General features: G+C 42.3%; 4 protein-coding genes across 4 annotated transcripts; 2 read left to right on the plus strand and 2 right to left on the minus strand.

Annotated features, from left to right (window-relative positions):
- Positions 1-136: 136 nt before the first annotated feature.
- Positions 137-4,616, minus strand: LOC115758177 (RNA/RNP complex-1-interacting phosphatase homolog). The gene is made up of 8 exons (XM_030698718.1): positions 4,513-4,616; positions 4,359-4,434; positions 3,840-3,962; positions 3,698-3,777; positions 3,593-3,639; positions 1,688-1,795; positions 1,035-1,611; positions 137-161 (listed from the first exon to the last, which is right to left on the minus strand). Exons 1-8 carry the CDS (start codon positions 4,533-4,535, stop codon positions 137-139), a joined length of 1,059 nt encoding a protein of 352 aa, XP_030554578.1. The 5' UTR covers positions 4,536-4,616.
- A 109-nt stretch (positions 4,617-4,725) lies between these two features.
- LOC115758187 (electron transfer flavoprotein subunit alpha, mitochondrial) lies at positions 4,726-6,215 on the plus strand. Its single transcript, XM_030698728.1, has 4 exons — positions 4,726-4,809; positions 4,869-4,933; positions 5,024-5,164; positions 5,233-6,215. Exons 2-4 carry the CDS (start codon positions 4,892-4,894, stop codon positions 6,040-6,042), a joined length of 993 nt encoding a protein of 330 aa, XP_030554588.1. The 5' UTR covers positions 4,726-4,809; positions 4,869-4,891; the 3' UTR covers positions 6,043-6,215.
- A 1,480-nt stretch (positions 6,216-7,695) lies between these two features.
- Positions 7,696-10,031, plus strand: LOC115758198 (senecionine N-oxygenase). Its single transcript, XM_030698743.1, has 6 exons — positions 7,696-7,846; positions 7,918-8,080; positions 8,144-8,333; positions 8,490-8,661; positions 9,194-9,732; positions 9,789-10,031. The coding sequence occupies exons 1-6, from the start codon at positions 7,798-7,800 to the stop codon at positions 9,957-9,959; spliced, it is 1,284 nt and encodes a 427-aa protein (XP_030554603.1). The 5' UTR covers positions 7,696-7,797; the 3' UTR covers positions 9,960-10,031.
- Positions 10,032-10,402: 371 nt separating this feature from the next.
- On the minus strand, positions 10,403-27,963 carry LOC115758225 (sine oculis-binding protein homolog). The gene is made up of 3 exons (XM_030698777.1): positions 27,703-27,963; positions 14,778-15,219; positions 10,403-12,455 (listed from the first exon to the last, which is right to left on the minus strand). The coding sequence occupies exons 1-3, from the start codon at positions 27,829-27,831 to the stop codon at positions 10,546-10,548; spliced, it is 2,481 nt and encodes an 826-aa protein (XP_030554637.1). The 5' UTR covers positions 27,832-27,963; the 3' UTR covers positions 10,403-10,545.

Below are 27,963 nucleotides of genomic sequence, written 5' to 3' on the forward strand. Positions count from 1 at the left end.
CTCGGAGCCCTATTAACACAATATATTTGAATTTTTTTGTTTGGTGTGAAGATCAATTTTAACATGAAGTTAAAGGGCATTTACTTGGCCTAATTTAATCTTTTGGCAACGCCGCAGCGACGCCATGTGTAATACACTAAAAGATGGCAGCATTGAAAATCCTGCGAAAATATTTAACAGTTTGATAACTAGATCAGAACTGAGGCAAGGAAAATCAAGTTTGACAGCCGGTTAAACCGGTTGTCAGATGTAGGCAAAGCAAGTGCAGCTGTGCCATGAATTTTGAGCGCACAAATCAACTGTGGCGCCCACTGTGCCACTTAACGTCGACGACAATTGGACACACATAACGACACACTGGCTCATATATGTATAGGTACGCATGTCCACTGACGCATCTGTATAGCTTTTTGACATTTGTTTGACACAGAAGCCGCTTGCCGCCGGCGACGCACTAATTTCCAGGAATTTCACGCCACTCTTCGCTTTACGCTTATCTCGCTCTCAAGTCTCTGGCGACTCTCGGCTGGGCATGAGCAGCAAAAGGCATATGGTATATGCAAATTTTTGAATGTATCTTCACACGATCTACTGCGATCTGCCGCTTGTTAACTGCTGCACAGATTGAGCCGGCACCTGCGGCTTTTGGCCATGTTGAAAATGAATTTTAATTGTTGTTGCCACGGAAACACGGCCGTGACGGGGGGTGCCTAATGGGCAATAATTTACAACAAATTGGCCAACAGAGGACTGGAATTTATTACGAAACGAAAATGTACAGAATCAGGCAGGACCAATTACTGAACGTCAAATCCTAAATAGCCAACAATCGAAGCTATTCCTGGTCAGTCAAATATTGATAGCGATTGGAGTGCGGTCTACTATCCTGTCGCTTATAGTTGTTGCCTCTGCTGTAGCTATTGTAGTTGTTGTTTCTACTGTAATTGTTGTTGTAGCTGCTGTTTCTACTGTAGTTGTTGTAGTTGTCGCTTCTGCTGCCGCCGCCGCTACTGTGGTAGTTGTTGTGGTTGCTGCTGCTGCTGCTGTTGTGGTTGTTGTTGTTGTTGTACCTGCGATAATTGTTGTAGCTGCCGTTGCTGCTTCTGCCATAACCTTGATCCTCCGAATGGCGATGGCGATTGTTCTGCCTGGGCTGCCAATTGCTTTGCTCCCGATAGCGTCCATTGTCTGTCGCCTGATAATCGTTGTTTCGTACTTGCTTACTAGCCATCTCCTCGCTGTGGGCCTCCTGACGCCAGCGCTGCGGCTGCGGCTGCCGATGCTGCTGCTGCTGCTGCTGCCAGCCATTATGCTGGCTATCATTTCTGGGATTACGCCATTGCTGGCTTTGCTGCTGCTGCTGTTGCGGCTGCGACTGCCGCTGCTGCCAGCCATTCTGATCCTGTTGACGATTACGCCAATTGTCAGATTTGTCATCGTAGTGCCTCTCAATGCGAGTCTCATGGTGCTCATCCCGTGGCCTGTGTCTACCCCCTCTGTGGCTGCTGCTCTCACTATGCTGTCTGGACCGATCTGGTGTGGAATCCAGATGTCGTAACGACTTTGTGTAGTTTTCACGCTCAATTTTGTGGCCACGCGCATCGGCAAAAGCTGCAAGTCGAAATGGGATTATTAGCAGCTGTTTCTTTTGGCTGGGTTGAAACTTTCTTTTCATTGATTTACGCACTCTGTATGGCCAATTTGGGCGACATATTCATCTTGGTGATCATAAAGTAGCAGATCAGATAGCCGGTACGATTTACGCCGTGTGTGCAGTGCACGCCAATGAGTTTGTCTGTAAAGTGGAGTATTTGGAGAGTTCCTCTTGTCTATTGTATTTATTTTTATTTAAATGACAAGCATCATGATCTGTCAGTTGGAAGTTCTACATTAAATTCATGCACTGCCTAAAAGGGCTGTCACGTTTCTTGTTTCGGGCTCGGTTACTGTTTAGGGCAGAGAAAGCATTTAGCTGCCGCTGGCAGCTTCATGTCGCCACAAATTGCAACAAATTTCATTTCAAAGCCAGCCAGCCACAGGAATGCGCCTCGCCTCGCCTCGCCCACGCCGAGTGGCCAAACCGGCTGCGTCTCTGCGTAGCTCTGACTGTACTTTCAGGGAGAGGGGTGCCAGGAGCAATTGGTATTAAAGCAGAAGCGGCGACCTGGGCTAAATCTAGAAAACAGCGCGCGCACTGCCAATATGCACAACATTGGCAATAAATTTCATACAAGCAACAACAAAAAACATGTCGGTCATGCGGGGGGGATGCAGCAAAAAGTCGTTTTGTGGTGGTGCGCTATGCGGGTGCTATGGCTGCGGCTAGTCGAACTGCCAGTTGTACGTCATGTTTTTGGTTGCGTTTAAGCCAACTTGCAACAAGAGCAATGCAACAGCATCCTTGTGTCGCAATCGGGGGCACAATGGGCAATATGATTACCCACTCAATGATTTTCACATATATCAGCACTCCAGACAGCCAGGCAATTACGAACAATGCTGTCTGGCTAAACCATAATAAAGTTAAGCACTTATGGCAACTATGCATATCACACGCTTAATTACCAGTATTTTTCACACGTGCATTTACTGAGCAATATTTTGAATGCTAGCAGGATGGCAACACTGGCGGCTCATACCTAAAGCAATTTGAGAGCTGCGTGTTGTTTGCCCCACTGTCAAACGAATGAGCCCTGCTACGTTTATGGGTACATGGACAAGTGCCGACCACCTTGAATTTTTCTCATATACTGCTTGATTTCTTGCCCTGTGAACAGCGCGCGTTTTATTTGCTTGGCAGTTGTAAATTGCAGCGCGGACAGTGGGATTTTTATTTTTGGGCAAACCCACTATTCGTAAAGTTATCTGTTAACATAAGACAAACAGCCCTGACTATCGACCTTTTCGCTGGTTGGCAACGCGAAGCATCCTATGTCGTTAAAAGTATTTTTGTTTGATTATAATTATTAAAACTAGACTTGTAGCCCATTTATTTTAGGAGCGAAATTCGACATCTCCTACATCGGCTATGGGCATGGCGCATATCAACCTACATAATTTGCATATATGTATGTGCATATTTTCTAATCACAGTCAAATAGTTGCTAGAGTTCAAGACTCCTACGGACCTGTTGAGAACGGAGTAAAGATCCCGCTAGATCTTTTTGTACGCTCATGACCAGCTTCCCATAAGTGATTTGTTTGCCTGCCACTTGGAACTGACACTGGGAACAGACTCTGAGAGACGCCCACTTCTATGCGCCAGTTAAAGGTTAAATAGTCTTTCTTTCTTTCTTTCTATTTTTTTTTTGGTCACTTGCCACATTTCTATTTGGCTGCAAGGTATGTTTATTGTGCGCTTGGCAGCTGATAGGCATCTGGAGGCTGTGCTGCCTCCTCCACATGGTAATTACATGTTACACGTGGACGGCGACTCGCTTTTGATATACATGATTTCATTGCATATTTCGAGCTCTAATTGTGTTGACAGATATGCATCTGCATAGCTGATGTGGGGGAAAGCGTTCCCACGGCACCGTGCCCGGAGCAGCGCCAGTGAGTGGGCGGTGTGGTTAACAATTTATGCACTTACCATTATCCGGATTTGCCTCCAGAAAGCTTGTCACATACTGGCAAAATCTGCAATTAAAGAAAGGTTTATTAGCTGAAAGAAGCCGACGATTGACAATGAACGCACCTTTGCGCCAGCTCCCTGGGCGGCGTCTGATGGCCCGGTATCATGAGCTTTTGATGCGCCACATTTTGATCCGTAAAGGTCTGCAAGAGGGAGCATTAATTAAATGACTTGAGCGACACAGTGGAGCAGCAGTTGCACTAACCTGGGGATTGTAGTAGCGATTGGTGTTGGTCAAGTCAACGATCAGGCCCAGATTTGGCACAGACTCCAGCAGCGAGAGTGGCGCCAGACGCAGCTGCTCGTCATCGATGCCCTCATTGATATTCTGTGAAAAAGGCAAATATGAGACATATAGAGAAAACATGCTGAAATTGCTCAATTTATGCAACGGCCGGCGGCGGTACAATTAATAAGCTGCCAAGGAGCAACTCCACGGCGTCATTTAATTAAGCCAAAACAATTTAATTTAATATTCATGCGGCTGCGTGGGGTCCTTCTGCTGCTGCTGCTGCTGTGTGGAACAACATGTACCACTTGCCACTTTTATGCATAATTGCAATACACACAAATTTCGTTCCCTTTTGTTATTTATTTTTAGAGGGGCCCCTCGCCCGGTGGTCCACATTTCAACATCAATCAATTCGCAGGCGGCAGCTGCATCTGCTGCTGCTCCTGCTAACCGGTTATTTGGGTCACTTATCGGGGGGGCGGCTGCACTCACCTCACGCAGCGGCACTTTGAATGCTATGAAGCGTGTACCCGCAATCCGCTCGCCAATAGGCCGATAATTAAGCCAGCTGCAGATAGAATAAAAACCAAAACAATGCCACGCTTAGTTGTATGTTATGAAATTGCAGCGATGCGAACAAACCTACCGATCAGGGATGGCTTTGCCCATTATTTGCAATGTTTATGCTACAGTTGAGAAACTAAACAACAATTTATACACATTGCAAGAATTTTTACCGCGTGCTATATACAAAATACAAATGTGTACATATACACACGCACACAACTTGCATATGGCGAGCATCTGATTTGGCGTTGCCATGCTGCTGCATTTAAGTGCCGGCTTTGCTGTTAACTAACAGCAGCTAAATGTGCTAAATATTGCCAAGCGCGAACAGCTGACAAAACGACTTTTGGACCTTCTGCGATTGATACTGTGGCAGGTACTCTTCAATTCAATTAACGTTAATTGTTTATAATAACCTCGTTTTTCTTATAAAAGTTTAAGCCTTAAAGAAGCACAACATGTTTGCCAACAACACCCGCAATCTAGTGCGCAGCAGCTTTGTATGTATATTAATTGAATTGCCAAAATAAAATGTCGCACGATCACCCGAAATTTAATTACATATTAAATAATCAATTTGCGTTTTACAGCTGCAGCGCTGCAAGAGCACATTGGTCGTGGCGGAGCACAACAATGAGACACTTAATCCACTCACACTGAACACCATTACGGCGGCCAAGAAGATCGGTGGTGACGTCACGGTTCTGGTAGCAGGCACAAAATGTGGACCCGTAAGTTGTGTTATTGTTGTTGTTATTAAATTTGTTGCATAATCATGCGATTTTGACATTGATTTTAGGCCTCGGAAGCTGTGGCAAAGGTTGAGGGCGTTACCAAAGTTTTGGTCGCCGAAAATGCCGCCTTCAAGGGCTTCACCGCCGAATCCCTGACCCCATTGGTCCTGGCCGCCCAATCGCAATTCAAGTTCACGCACATTTTGGCTGGCGCCTCGGCATTTGGCAAGAATGTGCTGCCACGTATCGCCGCCAAGCTGGACGTATCGCCCATTTCCGAGATTATCGATGTCAAATCGGAGGACACATTTGTGCGCACCATTTATGCGGGCAATGCGATACTTACACTTAAGTCCAAGGATCCCGTCAAGGTGATTACAGTTCGTGGCACGAACTTCCCACCTGCTGCCACTAGCGGCGGCAACGGTGCCGTGGAACAAGCGCCAGCCGGCGACTACGCCAGCAGCCTGACTGAATTTGTTTCCCAGGAGCTAACCAAGTCGGATCGCCCTGAGCTGACGGGTGCCAAGGTTATTATCTCTGGCGGACGTGGACTCAAGTCTGGCGACAATTTCAAGCTGCTCTACGATCTGGCTGACAAGTTTGGCGCTGCTGTCGGCGCCTCACGTGCCGCTGTCGACGCTGGCTTTGTGCCCAACGATCTGCAAATTGGCCAGACGGGCAAAATTGTGGCGCCCGATCTATACATAGCTGTGGGCATTTCCGGTGCCATTCAGCACTTGGCCGGCATGAAGGATTCCAAAACGATTGTGGCCATCAACAAGGACCCCGAGGCGCCCATTTTCCAGGTGGCCGATATTGGACTAGTGGCGGATCTGTTCAAGGCTGTGCCCGAGCTAACTGGCAAATTGTAAAGAATGTGTAGTTCTATAAAGCTAATTGATTCTATCAAATTTAAGATTTGGATTGTGCATTTATTTGAAATTAGTGTTTGCGGCAACTGTCCGCCCGTCGCTTCCCGTCTGCGCGCTGTCATAGTGTTTGCTTTTCCTTTTTTGTAATAAAAACTAAGCCGAACGTCTGACCATTTATTGTTGTTTTTTTGTTACTTGTTGTGTCTGCGCTCAGAATATAAACGCTCTTATCATTTTGACAGATTGTGCGACTTATGTATCGCGTGTTATTCTAGCAGATCATTATGACGTGTTATCAGCAAATGCTCATGTTAATTAGCAGAAATATGTTGTAAGAAGCATGTGTTAACAGTGGTCAAGGCTGTTATGTCTTGTGACGACAGAAGCTGTAAATATAACCACAAACTGCAAATGTAAATGCGACAGACAAAATTTGCAGCAATTTTCGGAATATAAACACATCAGTCCTTATCTGTGTCTCGGTTATTTGTGAGAGCATGCCATATACTACTAGACTTTCGCCATATCTACGGTATGCATAACACTAACAGCCAAGTCTAATCCATTATTCTTATCATTGCAATTAATTTAGTTTTCTACCGACTATCTAATGTAATTCCTTCATGATTAGACACCAGTCTATCAACAATAATCAAATATTTAATTATTCCACACACATTTGCTTAATTCAATCCCATTGAGCTTTCCGAGTTAGCACATTAACATTACGCATGCGGACTTTCAAGCGGTTAGTAAATATGGGGGTTCGAATGTAAACACAGATGCAACAGATTTTTTCTACATATAGTACTTTCCTCATTTGACGCGTTCATAATTTCCAGCTGATAATTGTACAATAAAGTATGTTAATAAACTGAAATGACACAATGACTTTCTGCCTGCGATTCAGTGAAACAAGAAAATCTTGCCAGCGAAAGGAAAAATTGAAAGCTGCGATCACGAGTGAGGGACAGAGAAAGAGTGAGTAAATATAGAGCACTTGCTATAAGCTTATCACACAGCAGAGGGCAAGTAAATAAGGAACTGAATCAACTGCAACTGAATTGAGCAGCGGCGCTCAATGCGTACTTTGTTGTGTGACAGCACTTTCATTCACGCCGACGCCGACGCCAACGCCGACGTCGACACCGACGTTGACGTTGACGTTGACGTGAACGACTCTGTTATGTGATTGAGCGTCAAGTATTTACAGCAGGGATATTCTGTTGAGTCGACTTGATAATGCGCTGCGGTAATAATTTAAAAATTTAAATAATATTAAAAAATAATAATAATTAAATATAAAAAAATAACATTGTAAAATAATATTTATAACATTAATTAAGATATCATCCAGTTGAATAAATTATAATAAATAAATACAATTAAACAGCATGTGACTGGATTCAGATATATAGCTTAATATTATTTAAATAATATTAAGTTTCTAGAATAAAAAATAATTTTAATATATGTAGCTTCGATTTCAGACAGTGTTATCATCATTAAATAATCTTCATGGCTGCCTGTTGCAAACGCAACCTGTTAACTAAGCATGCCCACAAAACAGGTCGCACGGTATCGCCTAGCGACATATGCTCGGGTCTGTGAACGTTGGAACAAATGTAAGCGCTGGCCGCCTGAGCTAGTCACTTATCACTCGGCGAGCTGGAGAGACACATTGGGAAAGACTCTCGAAGCTACGTGCAACAGTTTGAACTGCAGTGAAGAGAAATCAACTCGTAAGGAAATAAAATGTATAAGACGCCAATGCACGAGCTGCGTCGCGTGTGCGTCATTGGAGGTATGGAATTGAGTGCTAAGAGAACCTGAATGAATGCTGAGAAACGTGTGGAAACTATTTTGGTATTTTAGCCGGCACCGCGGGATTGAGCGCCTTGAAGAATGCACTCGAGGAGGGTCTGGAGGCGGTGGCCTACGAGCAGGGCACCGAAATCGGTGGCACTTGGGTGTTCTCGGAGGAGATGCCCAAGGATGAGTACGACGAGGTGCACAGCAGCATGTACGAGGGTTTGCGGTAGGTTAAAAGAGCTAAACACTCATACTATAGACTTATATACTATATATAATCTGGGTGCAGCACTAATTTACCCAAGGAAGTGATGGGCTATCCGGACTATCCGTATCCCACGGATATTGAAGAGTCGTTCATCACATCGCAGCAGGTTCTGGAATTTCTCCGCTCCTATGCCGATCATTTCAAGCTCCGGCCGCACATCAAACTGCAGCACGAGGTCATCAGGGTGCGTCCCCGTTTAAACGATTGGGAGGTGAGTGCTGACGTCTGATACGATCTGGCTTTCATTATGCATTATTTCGAATTTATTATGCAATAATTATTTAATATATTGTTTTTTTGTTTACATTGCACGATCTTGCCCGGCGATTAAATGCATTTCCCTACAACCTTATATGAATTGATATAGGTCTATGTGTGGGATCACATCAACGACACCTGCGATACGGTCTATTTTGATTTCATCTATGTCTGCAATGGCCACTACACGGAACCGGATATGCCTACAATCGAGGGCATGGATCTGTTCGAGGGTCGGCAAATCCACAGTCATCTATATCGCAAGGCTGAGAATTTTAAGGGTGAGCTCAAGCGCAAATAACAAATAAATTCAAATCAATTTTGTGTAATAGTTTAGATAAGATTCGATTCCCGTCCTACGCCTGCCCAGCAACTTCTGTAGTTGCTCCATACTTTTTTTTCCCCCCTCTCGAGATATAAACTATCAGTCGCAAAAACTTTTAGCCTAGTTACAGACGGAATTTTGTTTTCATATTATAAATAATCGAGTCTTATCAAGTTCTCAAGATGTTTGGGTTCTGGGTGCTTAGTGTCTGACCTAATCACAAAATAGTTTTAATAGTTTATACCCTGGAAATGTTGGAGCTAACTGATAAACAAGAAGCACTTCAGCAAAAAACTTTTCCAGGTTTTATAGCACAATCTGAGCTAAAGACAATGCGTATTATCTGCGCGTATTTTGATAAATGAATATGCAAATGAAACAGATGTTTCATGATGAATCATGTGACCTTTGGGATAAATGAAATATCGTGCTATTTTTGATACATACATATTCAATTTTTGAATTTAAATCCATTCTTGTGCCGGCAGATGAAAAGGTTTTGATTATTGGCGCCGGTCCCAGTGGCATGGACATCACGAATCACATTCGCAAGGAGGCCAAGCATGTGTTTCTGAGCCATCATCTGGCGCAAACGCCCAACACCGCTTTTATGGGCAATGTGACACAAAAGCCGGACGTGGAGCGGTTCACCAAGGACGGCGCCATCTTCAAGGATGGCAGTCGGGAAACGTTTGAGCATGTGGTGCATTGCACCGGCTACCAGTACAGTTTTCCGTGCCTGAGCACCGATGTGGGTGTGCAGGTGATCGATAACTTTGTGCAGCCACTGTGGAAGCACTGCATCAACATTAACAATCCGACCATGTCGTTCATTGGACTGCCCTTCAATGTGATACCCACGCACATATTCGACATGCAGGTCCGATTCACCCTCAAGTTCTACAGGGGCAAGCGGGAGCTGCCCACACGGGAGCAGATGATTGCCGACTTGGAGAAGGAGCAGGGCGAGCGCTGGGAATACGGTTTCGCCAATCGCAAGAAGGCCCATCAAATGGGCGAGCGCCAGGTGGGCATTGGTTACGAATTATTGAAGTGCCGCTTATGATAATTTATTTATTATAGTTTGACTATTACAACGAGCTGGCGAATATGACGGGCATTGAGAATATAAAGCCCGTTATTCTGAAGTTGATGAAGGATTGCGGCAAGAAATATATATTTGAATTGGATACCTACCGCAATTATCGCTACAAGGTCATAGATGATGAAAATTTTGGCAAATACCCGCTGTGATGGCATTAAGATTTATATGTATTTTATGTTTATAATGTAGTTTTTGTTGCACTTAATTATACAAATTACGAAAATAAATTTACCAATTCAAAACAAAACAAAACACGAATGAATGTCATAGCACGCAGCTTTATGTAGCTTCAGTGTTTGTTTGCCGAGTGGCAGCACTGTTGTGCTCAAAAAGAACTGCTAACATAAGGCCAGCTGTTATACAGCCCTGTCTAGCCTTCATACAAAGCTTCTGTTACATTTTAAAAAGGTTTCGATTTGTCTGCAATGCAAATAATATAGACATTAATATAATTTCTTGATTTCTATTTGTAATTTGTTTGCCAATTCTAATTGACTAAACAGCTTATAAAAAATGTTACACATATTTTGTTGTTATTTTATGTACATAATTGTAATAATTTATTCATTCAGTTAAATTCTGATTTTGCCCGCACTATGTGCTACTACAGTTTATTATATTTATAATAGTAATTATGTTTAATTAAGTCAGCACGCATACTTCCATAATATGAGCTAATATTTTATAAGGGCTACACTACTATTTCTACTACACTTTTATGTTAATGCCTATTCACTACTGTTTTGCTTTAGCACTGTTGTTGCTGTTCATATTGCACGCTTCCTCTTCTTCCTTGCTGTTACTGTTGCTGTTGCTGTTACTGTTGCTATTGCTGTTGTGGTGCGCATCGAATGTTTCCATCTCCTTCAGCGCAATCTTCTGAAAATCACAATCAATAATCCTTTTACGCTTGCGCAACGGCCGCGTGCTTTCCGCTGCCGCAGCGCAGTTGCTGCCGCTGCCACCCCCGCTGCCAGCTGTGGGAGATGTGGGCGTGGCCGTATCTTTGGTTTGGATGAGCGTGCGTTTGGTTTGCAGGCGTGTTATCTTTAGCTTGGGCAGTTTCTGTGTCTCCAGCTCTGCTGAGGCACTGTCATTGGCGTCGACTGCCGCCGGCTCCACGTTGTGCACCACGATGCAGTGCGTCGCCTCCTGCGTGGCGTCCGGTGAGTCTGTGGTGGGCGATGTGGCTGGCGACGGTGTCGTTCCAGCTGGCTTTGTCTTTGGTATGGATTTCATCTCTTCCTCCTCCACGTTCTCCTCCTGCTGCTGTTCCTGCTCCTGCTCCTGCTGCTGCTGCTGCTCCTCCTGTTGTTGTTGCTGCTGCTGCTCCGGCTCCAGTTCCTGCTCTGTCTTGGCCTTGCTGCAGTCCAGCGGCTGTGGCTGCTCCTCTGCCCTGCTCGTGCTCTGCGCCGGGACGCGCTCCTCATCGTAGCGCTTCCGCTGCTCGGGCGTCAGATACGCCTTGTAGAAGTCCACGATGGGCAATGGCACTGGTATGGGTATGGGCAGCGGTATTATAATTGGATAGGGCACCATCACAGTGACGGGTGGCGCAGCGCCCAGCAGTGCGCCCAGGGCACCCTGCAACTCCGGCTGCAGCTGTGGCTGCAGCTGCGGCGGTGGCGGCGGTCCGAAGTGTGCGCCAAATCCACGCGGCAGCATGCCCGGCGGTGGCGGCAGGAAGGCATGCGGCGGCGGTGGCGCTGCTCGAGCACCAAATGGATGACCCAGCATGCCGTTGGGCGGCGTGGCAAAGTAGCCACCCGGCATGCCGGCAGGTGGGCGGCCCATTGGCTGTGGCAACTGAGGAGGCGGATGCTGTTGATGCTGCTGCTGTGGATGCGGCTGGTCCGGCATGGGCGATAGCGGGGGTAGCGGCACACTGGAGCCGGCAAAGTCCGCGCTCAACGGCGCCGGCTGCTGTTGCTGCTGCTGTTTCTGCAACAAACTAGCGACCGTTTCGGAACCAGCAGCTCCGGCAGCGCGATGCGGACGCTTGCGTCGACCTGGCTTGGGGCCAGCGTGAACGTGGTGCCGCTGCAGCTGTGGCAGCGGCGGCGGCGGAGCACCAGTTGTAATTGAGGAGCTAGCGGGGCTCTTTTGCGCCAGCAATTTGGATACGGGCGCCACTGAGATCAGAGGTTTGTTTGGATGGCTCGGCGGTGTGTTGCAGGGCGAGCTGCGCTTGGAGGCATTCGCAATGCAGACTGCCGCCGGCCCGGGGGACACCGAAATGGTGGACGCAGGCGAGGCAGACCGACTGCGACAGTTGCGCAGCCAGAGATCGGGCGTTATGAGACCCGCTCCATCGCCGGCTGCGGCAGCCTCTAGGCCCTGATCGCGCAGATGCGGATTCATGTCCAGATGCGCCTGCGTCTCGTTGCAGAAGATCTGCATCTTGTACTGATTGAGACACTTCTCCGAGCAGAACTGCAGCTGCGAGGCACCATCCTGGAAGTCCACATAGCTTACCGCGTGCCGCACATGCTTGCACCAGTCACAGGTTTTCGCCTTCTTGAATGACGCACGACGGCTCTGCGTGAAGCAGGACTCGGAACAGTAACGCGGTCCATCTGTGCTGGTTAGATAATCCGGCGCATTCTCAGCGATCGGCCGATGGCACCAGCAGCAGTTGTTGTAGTCTGCAAGGAGAGAGCGAAGAAAACATTTAAATATGGCATAAGTCAGGCTGTTGAGAAGCGCAGAGAGGGGCAGCCGCAGGCATAATCTATTAGGCTCTACAGTATCTCTCTTTACCCTGAACCCATTAAAAATGGGTATTAGGGTATATTGTATTTGTGCAAAATCCAAATGTATGTAACAGGCAGAAGGAAGCACCTCCGACTCCATAAAGTATATATATTCTTGATCAGCATCAATAGCCGAGTCGATCTAGCCATGTCCGTCTGTCTGTCCGTCCGTCCGTCCGTCCGTATGTATGAAGGCAAGGATCTTAGAACCTTGAGATTTGGCTAGAGATTTGAAATTTTAGATGAAGGTGCCTGCGCAGATCGAGCTTGTTTCCGATAATCGATAACTTACTCCGTTTCCAAGCAATCGATATCGGTATCCTGTTTTTTGGGCAATTTTGGTAAATAATAAGAGCTAGAGTCATCAAACTTGACATATAGCTTCTAAAATAGAATATATATATGCATTTGATGTTGGAAGAAGAGGGTTCAGGGTATCCCCTATTCGGGAGCTCCCGACTAGAACCTTTTACTTGTTTTAACTTTCACTAGTATGATCGCAAGTAATATTCATTCAAGTTTAATGGTAAAATCATGAAAATTTCGAATGCAATATTATTTTAGTCCGTTCTGGCATCATGCCCAAGTTTCTCAATATAATCCATGTTCATATTAAATTCGTTTGCTTTGCTTTCTTTTATATATGCTACGAAAACTCTTTTGTTCCCCAGGGTTACGTAGATTCTGATGACATTGCTAGGTACTATTTCTGTCGTCCATGGTCAAAAAGTTAATACGCTCTCTAGATATATCTGACGCATAAGGGTTCAGTTCGAAAGCCCATCTGTCGTCCTCCACATTTACTTAAGTCTGAAGTCTGACCTTTTTCGCTACAAACCTCTGCATTTGGCTGCAAAAATTCTAGCTCTACGTTTTTAAAAGCTTGTTCATGCAAATTCTATTCTTACAATTCTCAACCATTTACAGCAAATAATAACTTCATATATGAAAAGGCTTTTTTGTTCCTTCCAGTGCAGAAAATGTGTTTGACTTTTGCTTGCATCAAAATTCAGTTCTGTCACCCAATAGGCTGGCCTGGCCCTGGCCCGACACAGCTACGGACCATTTACAGGCAAATTCCGCAAAATACATTGTTTTCGAAATTTGTAAACCATATTTGGGGCTTAATGAATCCGTTATTTGATAATGCAGCTTCAACAGCCAAAAACTTTGCCAAAATCAGTTGATGCCAAAGTTAGCAAAGTTTCAAACCTGTCTGTGTGCAAAATTTGCATAATGACTGACTCGCTGCGGCACGTGGTAAGGGGGTGGCGGGGATGGGGGTAACAGGGGGAACGGAGTCGAACTTATCAAGTTGCAAACAAATATCGGTAACAGAGGCAGCAGCCGAGGCAGAGACTGCTGCAACAACGTGGCAGGAACTGAATTTATGAATTTGATTTTTGCCTGTCCAAAACCAACTGATGTTTATTTGTATACCCTGCAGCCATCAAATGGGTGTAGTGTTGCTTAACCGTAGACGGTATCCTATACAAATGTACAATCCACGCCAGCAGCACATTTGAAATGCATTTTGCATTTTGAATAGAAATCGTTTTGCCAGCGTCATGTCCGACATTGAATACCTTATGTCTGGCAGTTAAGAAGAGCTATCGCCTGGCAGATACATTTACGATACGAGACAAATAGTATTGCTTGTGTATTGTGTGTATAGTATTGTAATGTTTAAGCCTAGTAGCATACTTTGCAACTATCGCAAATGTATCTTCCAGGCGACTTTCTCGCTAACGCATATTTTACTCAATGCAAACAAAACTGTGTTCAACTATGTAACAGTTACAATACTAGGTAAACTTTTAAGTGTAGCTGCCAGGTGACATTCTACAAATTATCGACAGGTAAGTGAAATAAGCGATAGCTATGTACAGTAAAATCGCTGTTGGACGTACAGAAAGCGTTGCGTATTGTTTGTACGCTCAAGATGATTGTCCGCCTAATGGAGGCCAGGTTAATAAAGTCCGTTAAAGAGATTAAAAATAAATAATGCTCGCTAGGTGAGTTTTTACTGTATTTGAAAGTTGCGCAATTTGTGTACGCTTAAGAGGAGTAGAAGCCTAATGGAGTCTGGGCTAAAAGTCCGTTTAAAAATTAATTAAAAAAAATAACAGAAATTATTTGGTTAAAAATGAGTACAAAATAAGAGAGCTAGAGGGTATTTGCTAGTAGGGTATTCTCTACTTGCTGCATACGCACCTATTTTCTCCTCGCTGTGCGGCGTCGTCAGCGGTGTGGCAGACGGCTTGCCGATTGAGTGCGGACTCTTGGAGTCATCCTCGCGCGAGCTGCGTGTGTCATGATCCGAGGGTGTTGTCGTATTGCTGTGACAGTTCAAATTGCTCGCCTTGCGATTGCTGCTGCTGTTGTTGTTGTTGATGTTTATGTTGTTGCTGCTGTTGTTATTGTTGTTGTTGTGATAAGGTGCTGCCAGAGCGCTGCTGCGACTGCTGCGCATGTGACTGCGCTGCTGCTGCTGCTGTTGTTGTTGCTGCTGCTGCTGCTGCTGCGTTGCCACCGCGGCAGCCGCGGCGCTCTGCAGCAAACGCGACGTCTTGGCGGTTAGATCCAGGCGATCCACATCGACGCCATCGAAGCCATACCAGCCGAGCAGCTCGTTCATGGTGTGCTGCGCGAATTCCTGGAACGAAACAGAAGCATAGCCAAAAGTAAGATTAACATATTATTGCGGGCATGCCAATTGTATAAGATGCCGCAGTTCGTCCAAGTGCAGACACAGGAATAACTCGTGGCTCGTGTCATTCAATAGCCCTCTCAGACCCTAGCCATATATACCCTTCTGCTTGTTTTCCTTTTAGCCCTATCTACAACAGGTGCAGCTCACTGAGCCGCATAATTGTGGCTGCTTCTTGTTGCAGCAGCAGCAGCCACAAGGTGTGGCCAATGCGGTGGCAGCTATATTTCAAAGATATTATCTGCTATTGTTAACAATATTTAAATGGGTATTATGAATTTGATCCAACAAATAGAACTTCAGAGCAGCAAATATACGTCTTGAGCTTGTTTTTTGAAATTACATTCATGATAATAAAGATATATAGTGGAAGATAAGGGAAAGTAAAATGCAACAACTGCAATGTTACATAACGGAAATGTTTACATAACTTAATTCTGTAAAGATAACAGATGTTAAGCACAGCTGGTTTAAATAAAAGCACGCATTTACATGTTGTTCTATTGTCTTTGGTGAACTTTCAGTTATTTAAATTAAATGATTTAAGACCTAAAGTAAACGTTTTGGGATGAAAAGCTCAGTACACACAAAAGTTCCCTTTATAACCGATTTTTTCTATAAAACGAGACAAGCGGTAAGTTAAAAAACTGCTTAAATGTAGCTTGTGAGGTTGACCCAGTCACAGACCATAATTAGATAAGGCCCCAATCTGAATTGAGCAGAACATAGTAAAAGATATATTTGTTACTTATGTGAAAATATACAAAACTTCGTTACACTTTGAAAAGATTTATCAAATAGTTTGCTTTATTATTGAAAATACGTGACGAGCCGCGGCTTGCACCAAAACCTGGGTTTGAAAATTTGGCAAATATAGTTCACGGCCTGAAGCAAAAGGCGAAGCATTGATTTGATTCAAAAACCAAACCAACAGACATATTTTTAATGGAAAGTTATTACCGCAAACTTTAAGATAAAATTAGATTAGAGAGATAAACTTTCTTTGCATAAATATAAATATAAATTTCCCATTCACACAATTTGCTTGCCGGACGTTAGACAACGAATTATATGAAAAACTATACGGATTATAGCAATTATTTAATAAAATTTAAACATTTTACATTCTAACTAAACACAGCTCTATTCTTCACTAATCCATAAGAAATTTAATCCACAAATTTAACTCGAAATCAATTTTGTCAAGCTTAGCAGAAATTTTATTAGATAATTTTTAGAGAAAATGCTTTAAGCTGACTTTCAATAAGTTTTTAAATGCGTTTTAATGTTTCTCAATGAGCTGGGGGCTTGGATTATGCCCCATTTGTAATTAATAACTTTGATGAGACTTGCGGCACACACACACACACACACACACGTAATAAACACACACTTAAGGATATCAACTAACACACACGCATCCACAAAACAAAACTTTATAATGGAGGTAACGCTGTGCCAGGGGGTTGGTAGGGGGTTGCAGGGCAGCAGGGTATGCGGGTTGCAGGTTAGTTGGAGAAGGGCCAACATTCACACATATAATCCTTCGTGTTGCTCTTCGTTTTGCAATGGGATCTGCCTTTCGGCAGCTGCAGCAGGTGGAAGGGGGGACCCTTCGATGCTGGGCATGACATTGATATGCAATACTTGGGCAAATGGTTGTGTGTGTGTGTGTGTGTGAGTGTGCGAGTTGCCTTTCTGCATATAAAACTGTTTTTAAACAAGTAGAAGTGTTTAATCGGTAATGCCTGACTAGGACATGCCCTAAGCACAAAGCTCAGGGCTTTAGGTTTAAAAATAATGATTTTCAATTTTGTGAAACATTCTTAATTTGTGTATGCTATAGTGTAATTAGCCCTTATCATTTTCGAGCTATGCCTGAGAAGCTAAATTTCAAAATCGATATTTATCGATATTATGGAAATAGCAGCAGATATCGAATAAGAATTGTTCTGCGTGAGATATACGATAATATATATATTTCCAATTTAAAGTCTCTAGCAGACAAAGAGAAGGAAAGGGCAAAGGTACATTAACTTAGCTCGGAGCTGTTTCATTCAGTTTGTAACATACATTTGCACAACACCATAATACCCCTTTTCAGTATTTATAGGGTATTATTAGGCAACAATAATATGCGCCTCAAAAGACCGATCGGATTCGGAGTCCGTTCAGGGACCAGTCGAAGTCGAAGCAAGGAACTGTTGCGGCTTTTGAAGTTTATTTCGGGCTTTCGTTTCTTGTTTCTTGAAATGAAACATACCAAAATATATATGTATATATATATATGTGTGCTGCACACATGTGCAGTCTGTATGGACACAAAAATTTCACACAAGGCTACGCAACTGCATTAAGACGTATCAAATTACATTGAAATTCTCATATTCAAAGTCGTCGAAGTTGTTTTTGTAGTCAAAGCGACGCATCAGCGCAGAGGCAGAGATGTTGCACAAAAACTGGGGAGGCGGTTGAGTATCGAGAGGGTGATAGGAATTTATAAATGCATAGCTAAGAATATGTGTAACAATTACTTGAGACTTGCTTCTAAAGTAAGCTGATTGTGTAACGTTTTAGGTTGTTTATTTACCTATTTATTTTATAAATAAAATGCTATTTAAAACTTTAAAATATAATAAGTATGTATATATATATAATAATAGTGTTGATTTTGGCGAACTTTCCATCTTTTAGTTATTTCAATAATATTTATTTAAATAATTAAAGCATAAAATAATATATATAATATAATATAATATTTAATTAGCTGGAACACGAGTCAGCTAATTAAATATTTAAAAAGAAAAGGTCGCCAAAAGCAACATTCAAATTAATATATTTCATTATATTTTTTATAAAAATCTATACAAAGTAAAAACTTAAAGCATTTATATTACAAACACGATGCTATTTAATTATATGAAATTTAATTTTAAACGTGAAAAAAGGGCTATCTTCGGCACGCCGAAGACTTAATACCCTTGCCTTAAAACTGAGAGACTAGTTCGAATAGAAACAGACGAACATGGCTATATCGACTCGGCTGTTGATGTTAATCAAGAATATATATACTTTATGGGGTCGGAGATGTCTTCTTCTATAAGTTACACATTTCGAGACAAAAATTTAATACCCTCTGCAAGGGTATACTAATTGTTAGGTTAACATTTTGCTTTGCCCACTACAATAAGGATTTGTTTAAGAATAGAAAATATTTTAACCTTCAAAGCCGATAAAACATAAATATTAACAAAAAAAATTTGTATTGAATTGATTTTCATTGAAACCCTTGCTGACGACGCCACTGCATTAGACCGCAGCTCAGATTTACTGGGCAGGCAGAACATTTTTGGTGCTTCTGCGGAATGGTAAATTACTCATACGACATGTGGAAAATGTTGACACAAGCGCTGACAGCTTGAATGCGACATGCGACATGCAATTGTGGGCGTGGCTGCCGACAGACACGATTTCTCTTTCTTGTTATTGTTTTTTGTATTTTTTGGCAAATCTTGGGCAACAATAAAAGACAGGCAAATGGCGAATGAATCACTCGGACTGTGAAATCTATGCCAATGCTGCTAACTAACTGCTGTCATTTGTTATGCGACACCCAGCGCTGGCCACACGATATGGCCCACTGTGGCACAGTGGGCAAAAGCGATGCTAACTTGATGACAAAACACGCAAAGACACATCTAATCAGCGGCGGCTGCACGTCGTCTGCCAAGTCACACGCTCGCTTGGCTCGGCCAAGTTGTTATTGTTGTTGTTATTGTTGTCTCTGTGTAGGGTATTAACAATTCGCACGATAAAAATCTTGTGACTGGCTGCAAGGCGTATCGATTACACGCCTCAGGTGCGACCTCGTCGCTGAGCGAGCCGTGCACTGGCAGCGGATGGTCGGGAGGGGGGAGGGGGGAGGGGGGAGGGGGGGTCAGCATTGGGCATAGGCAGGAGACGCGCGCCCGGCTCAAGTTCAGCTCTGGCTGTCGCAGCCACTCGAAGAGTCCGAGTCCAACTGTGCTGTAATCGGAGGCGCATTTGCTGTTAGCTCTTGGCATATCAATTCCACCTTTTAATACCTGCTCGGTCTCCCTCTCTCGCTCTCTTTCTCTCTTTTCCTCTTACCTTTTGCAGCTATCTCGCGTTTTGTGTGCTTCTGTCTCTGTCTGTTGGTTTTTAATATCATTTGACTGTTAATTTATGTTTGGTTTTTAATTTCTGATTTGTGCGTTCGCTGGCAGGCAGCTGCCACATCGGAAGTGGGAGGGGGGAGGGGGGTATAGGGGTTATGCTAGGGAGGGCTGCGGCAGCCTCCAGCACAGATGACGACGACGACGACATTTAAACTTGCGCTCATTGCAAGCGCTGAAATTCTAAACCGCAATGCGAATAAAAATCAATTAATTAAAAAATGTAATTTTATGCTCCTTATTGTTGTTGTTGTTCTTCTTCTTTTTGTGCTGGAGTTGCGACTTGTCTGGCTTGTCCGTCTGTGTCTGTCTGTGAGCCTGCCCGTGTCTGTTATTTGCTCGCTTCCCGCCACATTTCCTCATCAACATTTTCATAATTAATGCTTAAAGTATCTGACAGATACAGTTGGCAATAGCAGCGCTCGTCTTATTTCACACACACTCTCTCTATCTCCCTCGCTCGATATCCCTCTCGCTCTGCCGCTCTGCCGCACTGCCTGTTGAATTTCGCAAAATCTCAACTTACAAAAACATATCAAATTTGCGCTTTTATTATGAATCGCAAATGAACTGGAGCTGACTTGACGAGTGCTTTTTTATATTTTTATTTTTGAGTCCAGGTCCAAGTGCCAGTTCCCGTTGCGAGAGCCACTTTAAATGTTGCAGGCACTGCGCGAAAAACTGCAGCAACTTGTGGCACAAGTTCCAAAACGGGTGCATTCTATTTAAAGCAATAATTACTATTTTTATACATACATTAAATAATATACCTATCTCAAATAACTAATCATATTTCTATCTGGAACTAGTTCCATGATTCCTTAGTACAGAGTTAAGTTAGCTGCGCCTCACAGTTTGCTGCAAGAGTTAGTTCAGAGCTTTGAACAATTTTGAATCTTATTTTCTTGAATAATTTCATCTTATTTACATACATATTTAATCTAACAAGTATTACCCGGCGTTGCCCAGACAGCCAGTTAGTTTGTCCGTCAATCAATTAGTTATCGAGAGATATGTATGTTTTACACAACAACTTAAAGTTTTCACGTGCAAGCCAAATGGCCTACATCCAGGCAGAGCCTTTAGCACCTATTGGCTAAAAGCAGCTCCTGCAACATTTTCTGATCATAGTTATGGCCACTGGCAATGGCTGGGCGCAGTGTGTTATGCGAGTCGGCCACATTAATACATGTCTACGGTTACTCAAAAAGAAACCCAATAGAATAATGTAAAGTATACGCTGGCAATGGCTAACGACGGAGACGATGGGCAACCCAATACGTTTATAATAACTCACCCTGAACCCAGTAAACTGAACTCGGCTCAACTGAGCTGTGGCGCTGCTGCTGCTGCTGCTAAAACTAAAACGAACTAAACCAAGCTGCAAGCTAGCAGCGTGAGGCCCAAGCCGGAGACGGAGACGTTGCTCGGGCCGAACCCAATCCCGCTCAGTCACCACCACCACCAACCACCAGCAACACCACCCCAAACAAGAGGGCTCTAGTCCGCAGTGCTCGACTAGAAGATACCCAGAACCCGCAGCTGACCTGACAACTATTTTAAATGCGACTGTGCCTGCCCTGCCTTTGGTCCGCATACACTCTTGAATAACTTAAGTGTTTGTCGTCCAAATCTTATGCAATTTTCAGGTTGTAAATATGACAACCAAATGTGTGTACATACCAAAGCTCAAGGCTCTATTCCTAATTCCTAATTCTTGTTCCTAATTCCTAATTCCTAATTCCTATTTCTAATCTTTATATACTACAGGAGCATCTAAATATCAATTGTGTTGTCAGGTCTCTAGCAGACAACCAGACAAACTTGTCTTAATCTACTAAGCTCTTCGTTCTGCTCAAAAAAACAGAAAAATACTTAATGGAGTCAAAAAGGCCTTCCTCTGCCTGTTACATGCGTCGGCTCAAAACCAATGTACCCATTTAGAGGGTATTGAAATGAAAATAAAAGCAACAACAAATTCTAGAATTACGCTAGTTTTCTCAACGGTAAGGCACATGCATGTGTGTGTATGTGTGTGTGTGTGTGTGTCGTGCACAAAGTCAGTCGGTTTTTAGTTTGTTGTAATCGAATATCGATAGCTCGGGATTGAATGACGCGCGTCCTTCTTTTGAATTCTTACATGACATACTTGGGAGCGCTGTCTCTGTATCTGTGTGAATTTTCAGTTTTCCTCATGTGGTCTTGTTGTTGTTGTTGTTGTTGTTGTTGTTGTTGTTGTTGTTGCTGTTTTGCAACTTAATATTTTATTTCATTTTAATGTGTGTACATCAGATATGGGTTGGCTCTACACATACGTATGTATTTATGGAACTGCTAGTGTATTGGATTGCTCATAGTACACATTCACATATATACATCTAAGTATTGTATTACAATGACCTTTTTGGTATAGAGAAGATTGGGTTAAAGCTTTCCATGCGACCTACTACTATATGTAGGTGTATGACATGGACTTAGACCAAGAATTGCGGAAATTTGTCTTTTTTGTGGCGTCATGAGAATGATGTATAATAGGAACATTTGGTAGTGGGGTTTATTTAACTAATTTTTAATATTATCAATTTTATTCTTCCTTCATCTTCCACTTATAGATATACGACATTTTGTTTCTATATAAATATATAGGTATATAGATCCTTAGAAGCATAAAACAAATACTCATTTCTTACAAATTGTAATATATAAAGTAGTCCGATGTTAATAAGAGATAACTCACATTTGAGCAGCATTTTAGAACCCATAAAAATCAAGTTTGGCTAGGATATTTTTAAAGTCTTTTAATCAATAGTTTCGATGTTTATATGAAGGAGCTGGTAAAACCATTAGAAGATATTTTGAAAGACAAAAATGATATTCCCTAAATTGTCAAGGCTTTTTACGTTACTTAACATCATGTGAGCAAAGTTTTTAATATATCCATAATATCCATAAATCATATAAGCAATACACACACTTTGCTATTTTAATTTTTTGTTCTATTTGTCTACACATTCCACCCTCCGCTCGGTCGCAGCTCAAGTTTAACGCTCTGTTTTCATGGCTTTATCTATTTCTTTGTGCATTTCTATACTCATTTAACACAAAAGAGCCTCTCATTGCACTTGATGCCATTGGAAACATCAATGCTGCAGCTGCAGCTGCACTCGAGCGCCATCTGACGCATGGCAGAGTCAACGACAGCTCAGAGCAGGTCACAGCATGATGGAGTTACAGCATTCCGTGCTCTTCACACTCCCCACACCCCGGCACATAATGCCGCCCACTCAGTGGCTCAAATTAATTTAACGTTATTTTAATTTGAGCTGTTGCTATTCCGCTCTAACTAACGTTGCACGCCTGCGCCACCTGTGTAGTAGACTGATGCTGCCTCCACAGGGTGCCTCATGTTACGCCCGCTCTCTCGCACACTTCATATTCTACATATACATGTGTGTGTGTGTGTGTGCATGTGTGTGTGTGCATGTGTTGCCAATTGCATTTGCTGTTGTTTTCGCATAGATTTTATCATATTCCATTTTGTTTGTAATTCAATCTGCGGCGCTGTTATTAAAGTTCTGCTGCTGCCGCGTCATTTGAGCTATGACTGTGCCTAAGACCACCCCCCACCCCGCCTCCTGAACCTCTTCTACGCTCCAACATGCTGGCGGAGGGGAATGCTGTGGGCGGACTGGAGGCGTGTTGCTGTTGTTGCTGTTGTCCCTGAGTAGCTGCTAGGCCAGTGCGTTGTCATTGTGTTTGTAATATAATATCCCTGTTCTGCACGTGCTTGTGTGTGTGTGTGTGTGTGTGTGTGTGTGTATGCAAAAGTTTATAACTAGGATATGAATGTGCGCGTTGGTGTAACTGAATAGCTGGAGATTTTCCTAGATTTTTCCCTTTACTCCCCCCAAAACTGAATGCCTTTGCATGATTATTAATGTTATGAACATTTTATGTTAAACATAAATTTACACAAAATACTACATTATTATCGAAATGATATTGATTTACGTCGTTTATAATTGTAAATTCGAAAATCAAAACAAGCGAAGATTTTAAGCAGAGTTATCTAGCAACATTTGTGCTCTGTTTATATTTTCTATTCTTCTATTTTTAAGGTTAATTTAACTGCAAATTTAACCTCAAATTGGTTTTTTATGCGATTCACCGTTTGCGGACAATCCACTGCACTGAGTGGAATTAAAGGTGCAAGGTACAACAGAAACATGTCGTATGTAAAATTTGAATTAAAAAAAATGTAAGCCAGGCAAATACTCAGCTCAAAGAAAGTTAAAAACGAATTTGTAAAATTAAACTATATTCATACTATTTTCAAACAAAAATAATTAAAAAAAATTAATAAAAAAAATATATATTCTATAAAAAAAAGGCGTGCAGCAATTGTGTTTTCGTTTTGAGAGTTTTTTGGAATTTTATGTATAAATTTCTTAAGACCATATAACCTTTCGCCTTTCGTTCATGAACTTTTCATTATACTTTCGTGTGACCTTAATGCGCACTGTGTCTGGCATAACAACTATTGTAACTGTCAATATCATTTCTTACGCCCACTAACAGTTATTAATTTCATATACGCAAACCTTGGCTCAAGTGCGCCAAAATTGTTATCAAGCGAGGGCAGTTACTGCAGTTGCTGTGCGTACAGTGGGCCCAAGCTGATTGGATGGCAATGAAATTTGAGGCGTAATACAACATTTCGAGGCTTAACTTATAGCAAATTATTAATAATATTATTCGGCTTAGCAACTGAGTGAAGCGCCCCACGTGTATATTTGCACTGCGTGTCCTTTGCGCTCGTGCACATCCTTTTGAGACACGGCGTTTGGCTCGGCTCGGCTCAGCTCGGCTCGGATCGGGTTGGGTTTTGCAGCGACGACGCGTCGCTGTCATAAAGCGGAAACGTATCGTCTTACCACAGACCTATCAAATTGCACCCATGAGGCGCGTTAATGTTGTGCGTGTTGTTGTTGTTGTTTGTTGTTGTTATTGGCGGGCTGTAATTATGTTGTCTGTTTGCTTCTTCTTTCACTCCATTACATATTTTGCCGCTGTCTTTGCAGCAAATGCAGCTTGTAATTACGGCAGGTAAAAAAAACAGCTAAATTTTCATATTTTTAATTGAGTTTTTTTGCTGTTGTCTAAAATACAGAAAGTGTTGCATACTTTGTGGGGTCGGCAATTGGGGGCTTATGGGATATAATGGGTTATTAATTCACGAACATGATATGCCTATAAGACAAATGTTTATGTATCGGCATTTGAGAAATTATAACACATATACATATATTAATCTGTTCCAATGTCCAATAAATACAATACTTTATATCCAATAGCCTAGTATAGTTCAATATAATATACTGTATGCTACATTACTCTATTTTTAGCTGATCATTTTTTATTTAAATAAAAAAAATACATATATATTTAACTAAATTACTCTGAGTATTTCATAATTTTCCCACAGTTGGAAAATGCTTGGAAAAGCAACGAGAAGAACAGATATTTGGCTTGGGCAACGCCGGATAACATAAGTCATATATATGCATGTATATATATATATATATATATATACTCGATCTGCGCATGCACTAGGAGCACATACATCTAAATTTCAGGTCTCTAGCTCTTATAGGTTCTGAGATCCTTGCGTTCATACATACGGACGGAAGGACAGACGGACGGACGGACAGAGGGACATGGCTAGATCGACTCGGCTATTCATGCTGATCAAGAAAATATATACTTTATGGTGCCAATCAGAACTGAAAAATGCCCTATTAAGCGCTTAGTATTAAGTTTATAATAAAAAAGAGATCTTTATTTTTAATTTTCAAAATAAAATTGTCAAATATTTAAGAAACAGTTTTAAATAGTTTCAGTAGTGTGTTATGTACACACACACACACATGTTTTATATGGAAATCGAGGCGTGCCAGCTAATTCCCTGAAACGCCCACTTTCTCGCCATTTAGGCAAAGTTGCCGACTCAGGCGAGGCGAATTCATAACCAAAGACCAGAGCTAAAGCTTATGCCAAAAAAAAAAGAAAAAAAAATAAGAGAAGAAAAAACGCGAACCCAATCCCAACGCAGCTCCATTCATTATAATAATTTTTCTGTTTAATAATATCATTGCGCTCAACTGCAAGCCAGCGGCTACAATTTCAATTTACCGATCCGATTACACGTGCAACAACAACAACAACAACAACAACAACAACAACAACAGCAGCAGCTACAAAAAAATTTTGTGCGACCGCCGTCAACGTTGTTGTTGCTGTTGTTGTTTTCATTCTCGCGGGTCTCTGGCATTAAATTAATTTTGCTCATTTGGCGAAAAACTCACCACACAGCGCAAGATATTAAGGAGTGTGGAGAGTGGGGGCAGTGGTAACGGGCTAGCGGGCAACGAGGTAAGAAGAGACACTCAGACTCAATGCGAAGCAGAGGCAGGCAGTCTGCTTCTATTTGCAACCCACTCACAGCGCGCACACACACACAAACACACTCACTCACTCAGTCACACGCACACACAGAGTGTGGCACTCGTTCACTCACTCGTTAAAATGATTATAAAAATTTATCAATATAAAATTACCAACGCTGCTTCGGTTTACAGTTAACTCGCACAATGTTGGCGTAATCGTAATTGCTAGACTTCGACGCCAACGTCGACGCCGACCGCGACGCAAGCGCTGCCGCTGTCTGAGTTGCCAACTCCGTTTACAAATGCGCTGCGTTCCTGCAACCAATTGCAGGCCCAGGATCTAAGCGAAGCACAGTTATTGTGAAACTTTGTTATGGTAATGCAAAACCAGACAAGCTAATGGTCAAAGGGGGCGGTGCGAGAGCAGGCTTCGAAAAACAACAGAGAAAGAGAGAGAGAGGGAGAGAGAACTTTTCATGGCAGTTGCATATTTGAAATTTCGAAATGCTGTGCATCACCATGGAAATTGTAATTGAAACTGAACATTTGGTTCAGTTTCTACCTTTCAGGGGATTCAGATTATGCATTTTTGTCTGCTTCGTTTTTCATTTAACTGGAAAAATTTGTGTTTTAGATTGTACGTATTTGTTTTCGTGTTTGCGGTAATTCTAAACTAATGATGCACAATTTTTTGGTATATACTTGTTGGAATTTCTGTTTAGAATTTAAAGGACTGAAGCGTATGTAGGATACAAATATGCAGCTTTATTGGTATAAATAGACATAAATGACCTTTGAAATTTTGAATAATTTACTTGACATTTAGTACATAAACGATAAATCATGCATAGCCTTCAATAAGTTGTTCATATACAACCTGGCTGAGACGTGTTCAATTCCGTTTTGTTTTGTTGGCAATTACGTCAATTACGGGGTCGTTTTCCGAACTTTCCGGTATACCCAGCCAGTACGAAGAGTGGAGTAAAGAGCTCACAACTGCGCGATACACTGTTACACATAACTTAGACAGTTGTGAATGAATGAATCCATGTCAAATATTGGAGTGGAATGAATGGAAATGAAACCCATTTGAAACAAATGGAAATGAAACACATTTGAAACAAATGGAAATGAAAAACTATTGAAATGAATGGAAATGGAGGACATTTGAAACAAATGGAAACAAAACTCATTTGAAACACGTGGAAATGAAAGACTTTGCCTATGCCACAAATTTTAATCAAATACTTAAATAACTGATAATAAATAATTTTTATCTTTAAAATTGTTTCTTTTGAACAAAGAATATCTTATTAAATATTATCACAAAATCCGTGTGTTATTCACCTTTCGAAATAGCATAAAAAAAATACCAAAAATAAACCATAAATAACCAATAATAAATTGCTCGGAAAGCACAAATTTTCAACTGCAGCCAAAAATATAGAAAAAAAGACCAAAAGAAACAGAAATTTGTTGCGCTATGAAAAGTTTAGGCAATTTTTTTTCCTTCTTTTTAATGCGTGTTGTGTGTGTGTGATTGTTTTTTTTTTTTTGTTTTCATTTTGCTTTTGCATCCTTGTTATTGAATACTATTCAAAAACGATGTGCAGACAGAAGTAATTAATTATAAATGTGTTTTCTTTTCTAGTTGTTGTCTTTGCCATGTGCCAAAAATTAAGGTGAAAATTACGCGAGATTTATTTGTATCTGCAACTGTGTATCTGTGTATCGGTATGTGTGTGTATCTGCGTATCTGTGAGTTTGTTTTCATTCATGAAACGTACCTTTATCTCGTCGCTGGGCAGCTCCTTTTTGATCTGAACAACGCCGCTTGCCACATTTGGTGGCACAACGCTGGCAGCAGCCGTAACATTGCCATCCCGCGAATTGGACGGTGACGTTTTGGCCGACATTGTTAACTGGGCCGTTTGTAGTGTTATCCGGACTCGGCAGGCTGCCTAACTGAAACACGCGAGAGACAACGAGTTAAACATCTCAATTAGTCAACGCGATTGTCAGCTTATTGCTTTCGAGTTACAAGATTT

The sequence above is a fragment of the Drosophila novamexicana genome, unplaced genomic scaffold, assembly GCF_003285875.2.
Source record: "Drosophila novamexicana strain 15010-1031.04,08,12 unplaced genomic scaffold, DnovRS2.1 tig00000137-arrow-arrow-pilon, whole genome shotgun sequence".
Classification (NCBI taxonomy): Eukaryota; Metazoa; Arthropoda; class Insecta; order Diptera; family Drosophilidae; genus Drosophila; species Drosophila novamexicana.

Excerpts from the sequence above, each read along its gene's own strand:
- LOC115758198 (XM_030698743.1), top strand. The coding sequence starts at position 7,798 with ATGTATAAGACGCCAATGCACGAGCTGCGTCGCGTGTGCGTCATTGGA. Across the intron at positions 8,662-9,193 it reads CAAGGCTGAGAATTTTAAGG|ATGAAAAGGTTTTGATTATT; the intron begins GTGAGCTCAAGC and ends TTGTGCCGGCAG. Across the intron at positions 9,733-9,788 it reads ATCAAATGGGCGAGCGCCAG|TTTGACTATTACAACGAGCT; the intron begins GTGGGCATTGGT and ends TATTTATTATAG.
- LOC115758187 (XM_030698728.1), top strand. The coding sequence starts at position 4,892 with ATGTTTGCCAACAACACCCGCAATCTAGTGCGCAGCAGCTTT. Across the intron at positions 4,934-5,023 it reads ATCTAGTGCGCAGCAGCTTT|CTGCAGCGCTGCAAGAGCAC; the intron begins GTATGTATATTA and ends TGCGTTTTACAG. Across the intron at positions 5,165-5,232 it reads CAGGCACAAAATGTGGACCC|GCCTCGGAAGCTGTGGCAAA; the intron begins GTAAGTTGTGTT and ends CATTGATTTTAG.
- LOC115758225 (XM_030698777.1), bottom strand. The coding sequence starts at position 27,831 with ATGTCGGCCAAAACGTCACCGTCCAATTCGCGGGATGGCAATGTTACG. Across the intron at positions 15,220-27,702 it reads TGCCCAGCGACGAGATAAAG|GAATTCGCGCAGCACACCAT; the intron begins GTACGTTTCATG and ends GTTTCGTTCCAG. Across the intron at positions 12,456-14,777 it reads GCACAGCGAGGAGAAAATAG|ACTACAACAACTGCTGCTGG; the intron begins GTGCGTATGCAG and ends CTCTCCTTGCAG.
- LOC115758177 (XM_030698718.1), bottom strand. The coding sequence starts at position 4,535 with ATGGGCAAAGCCATCCCTGATCG. Across the intron at positions 3,778-3,839 it reads ATCGCTACTACAATCCCCAG|ACCTTTACGGATCAAAATGT; the intron begins GTTAGTGCAACT and ends TCCCTCTTGCAG. Across the intron at positions 1,612-1,687 it reads GCCCAAATTGGCCATACAGA|CTTTTGCCGATGCGCGTGGC; the intron begins GTGCGTAAATCA and ends TTCGACTTGCAG.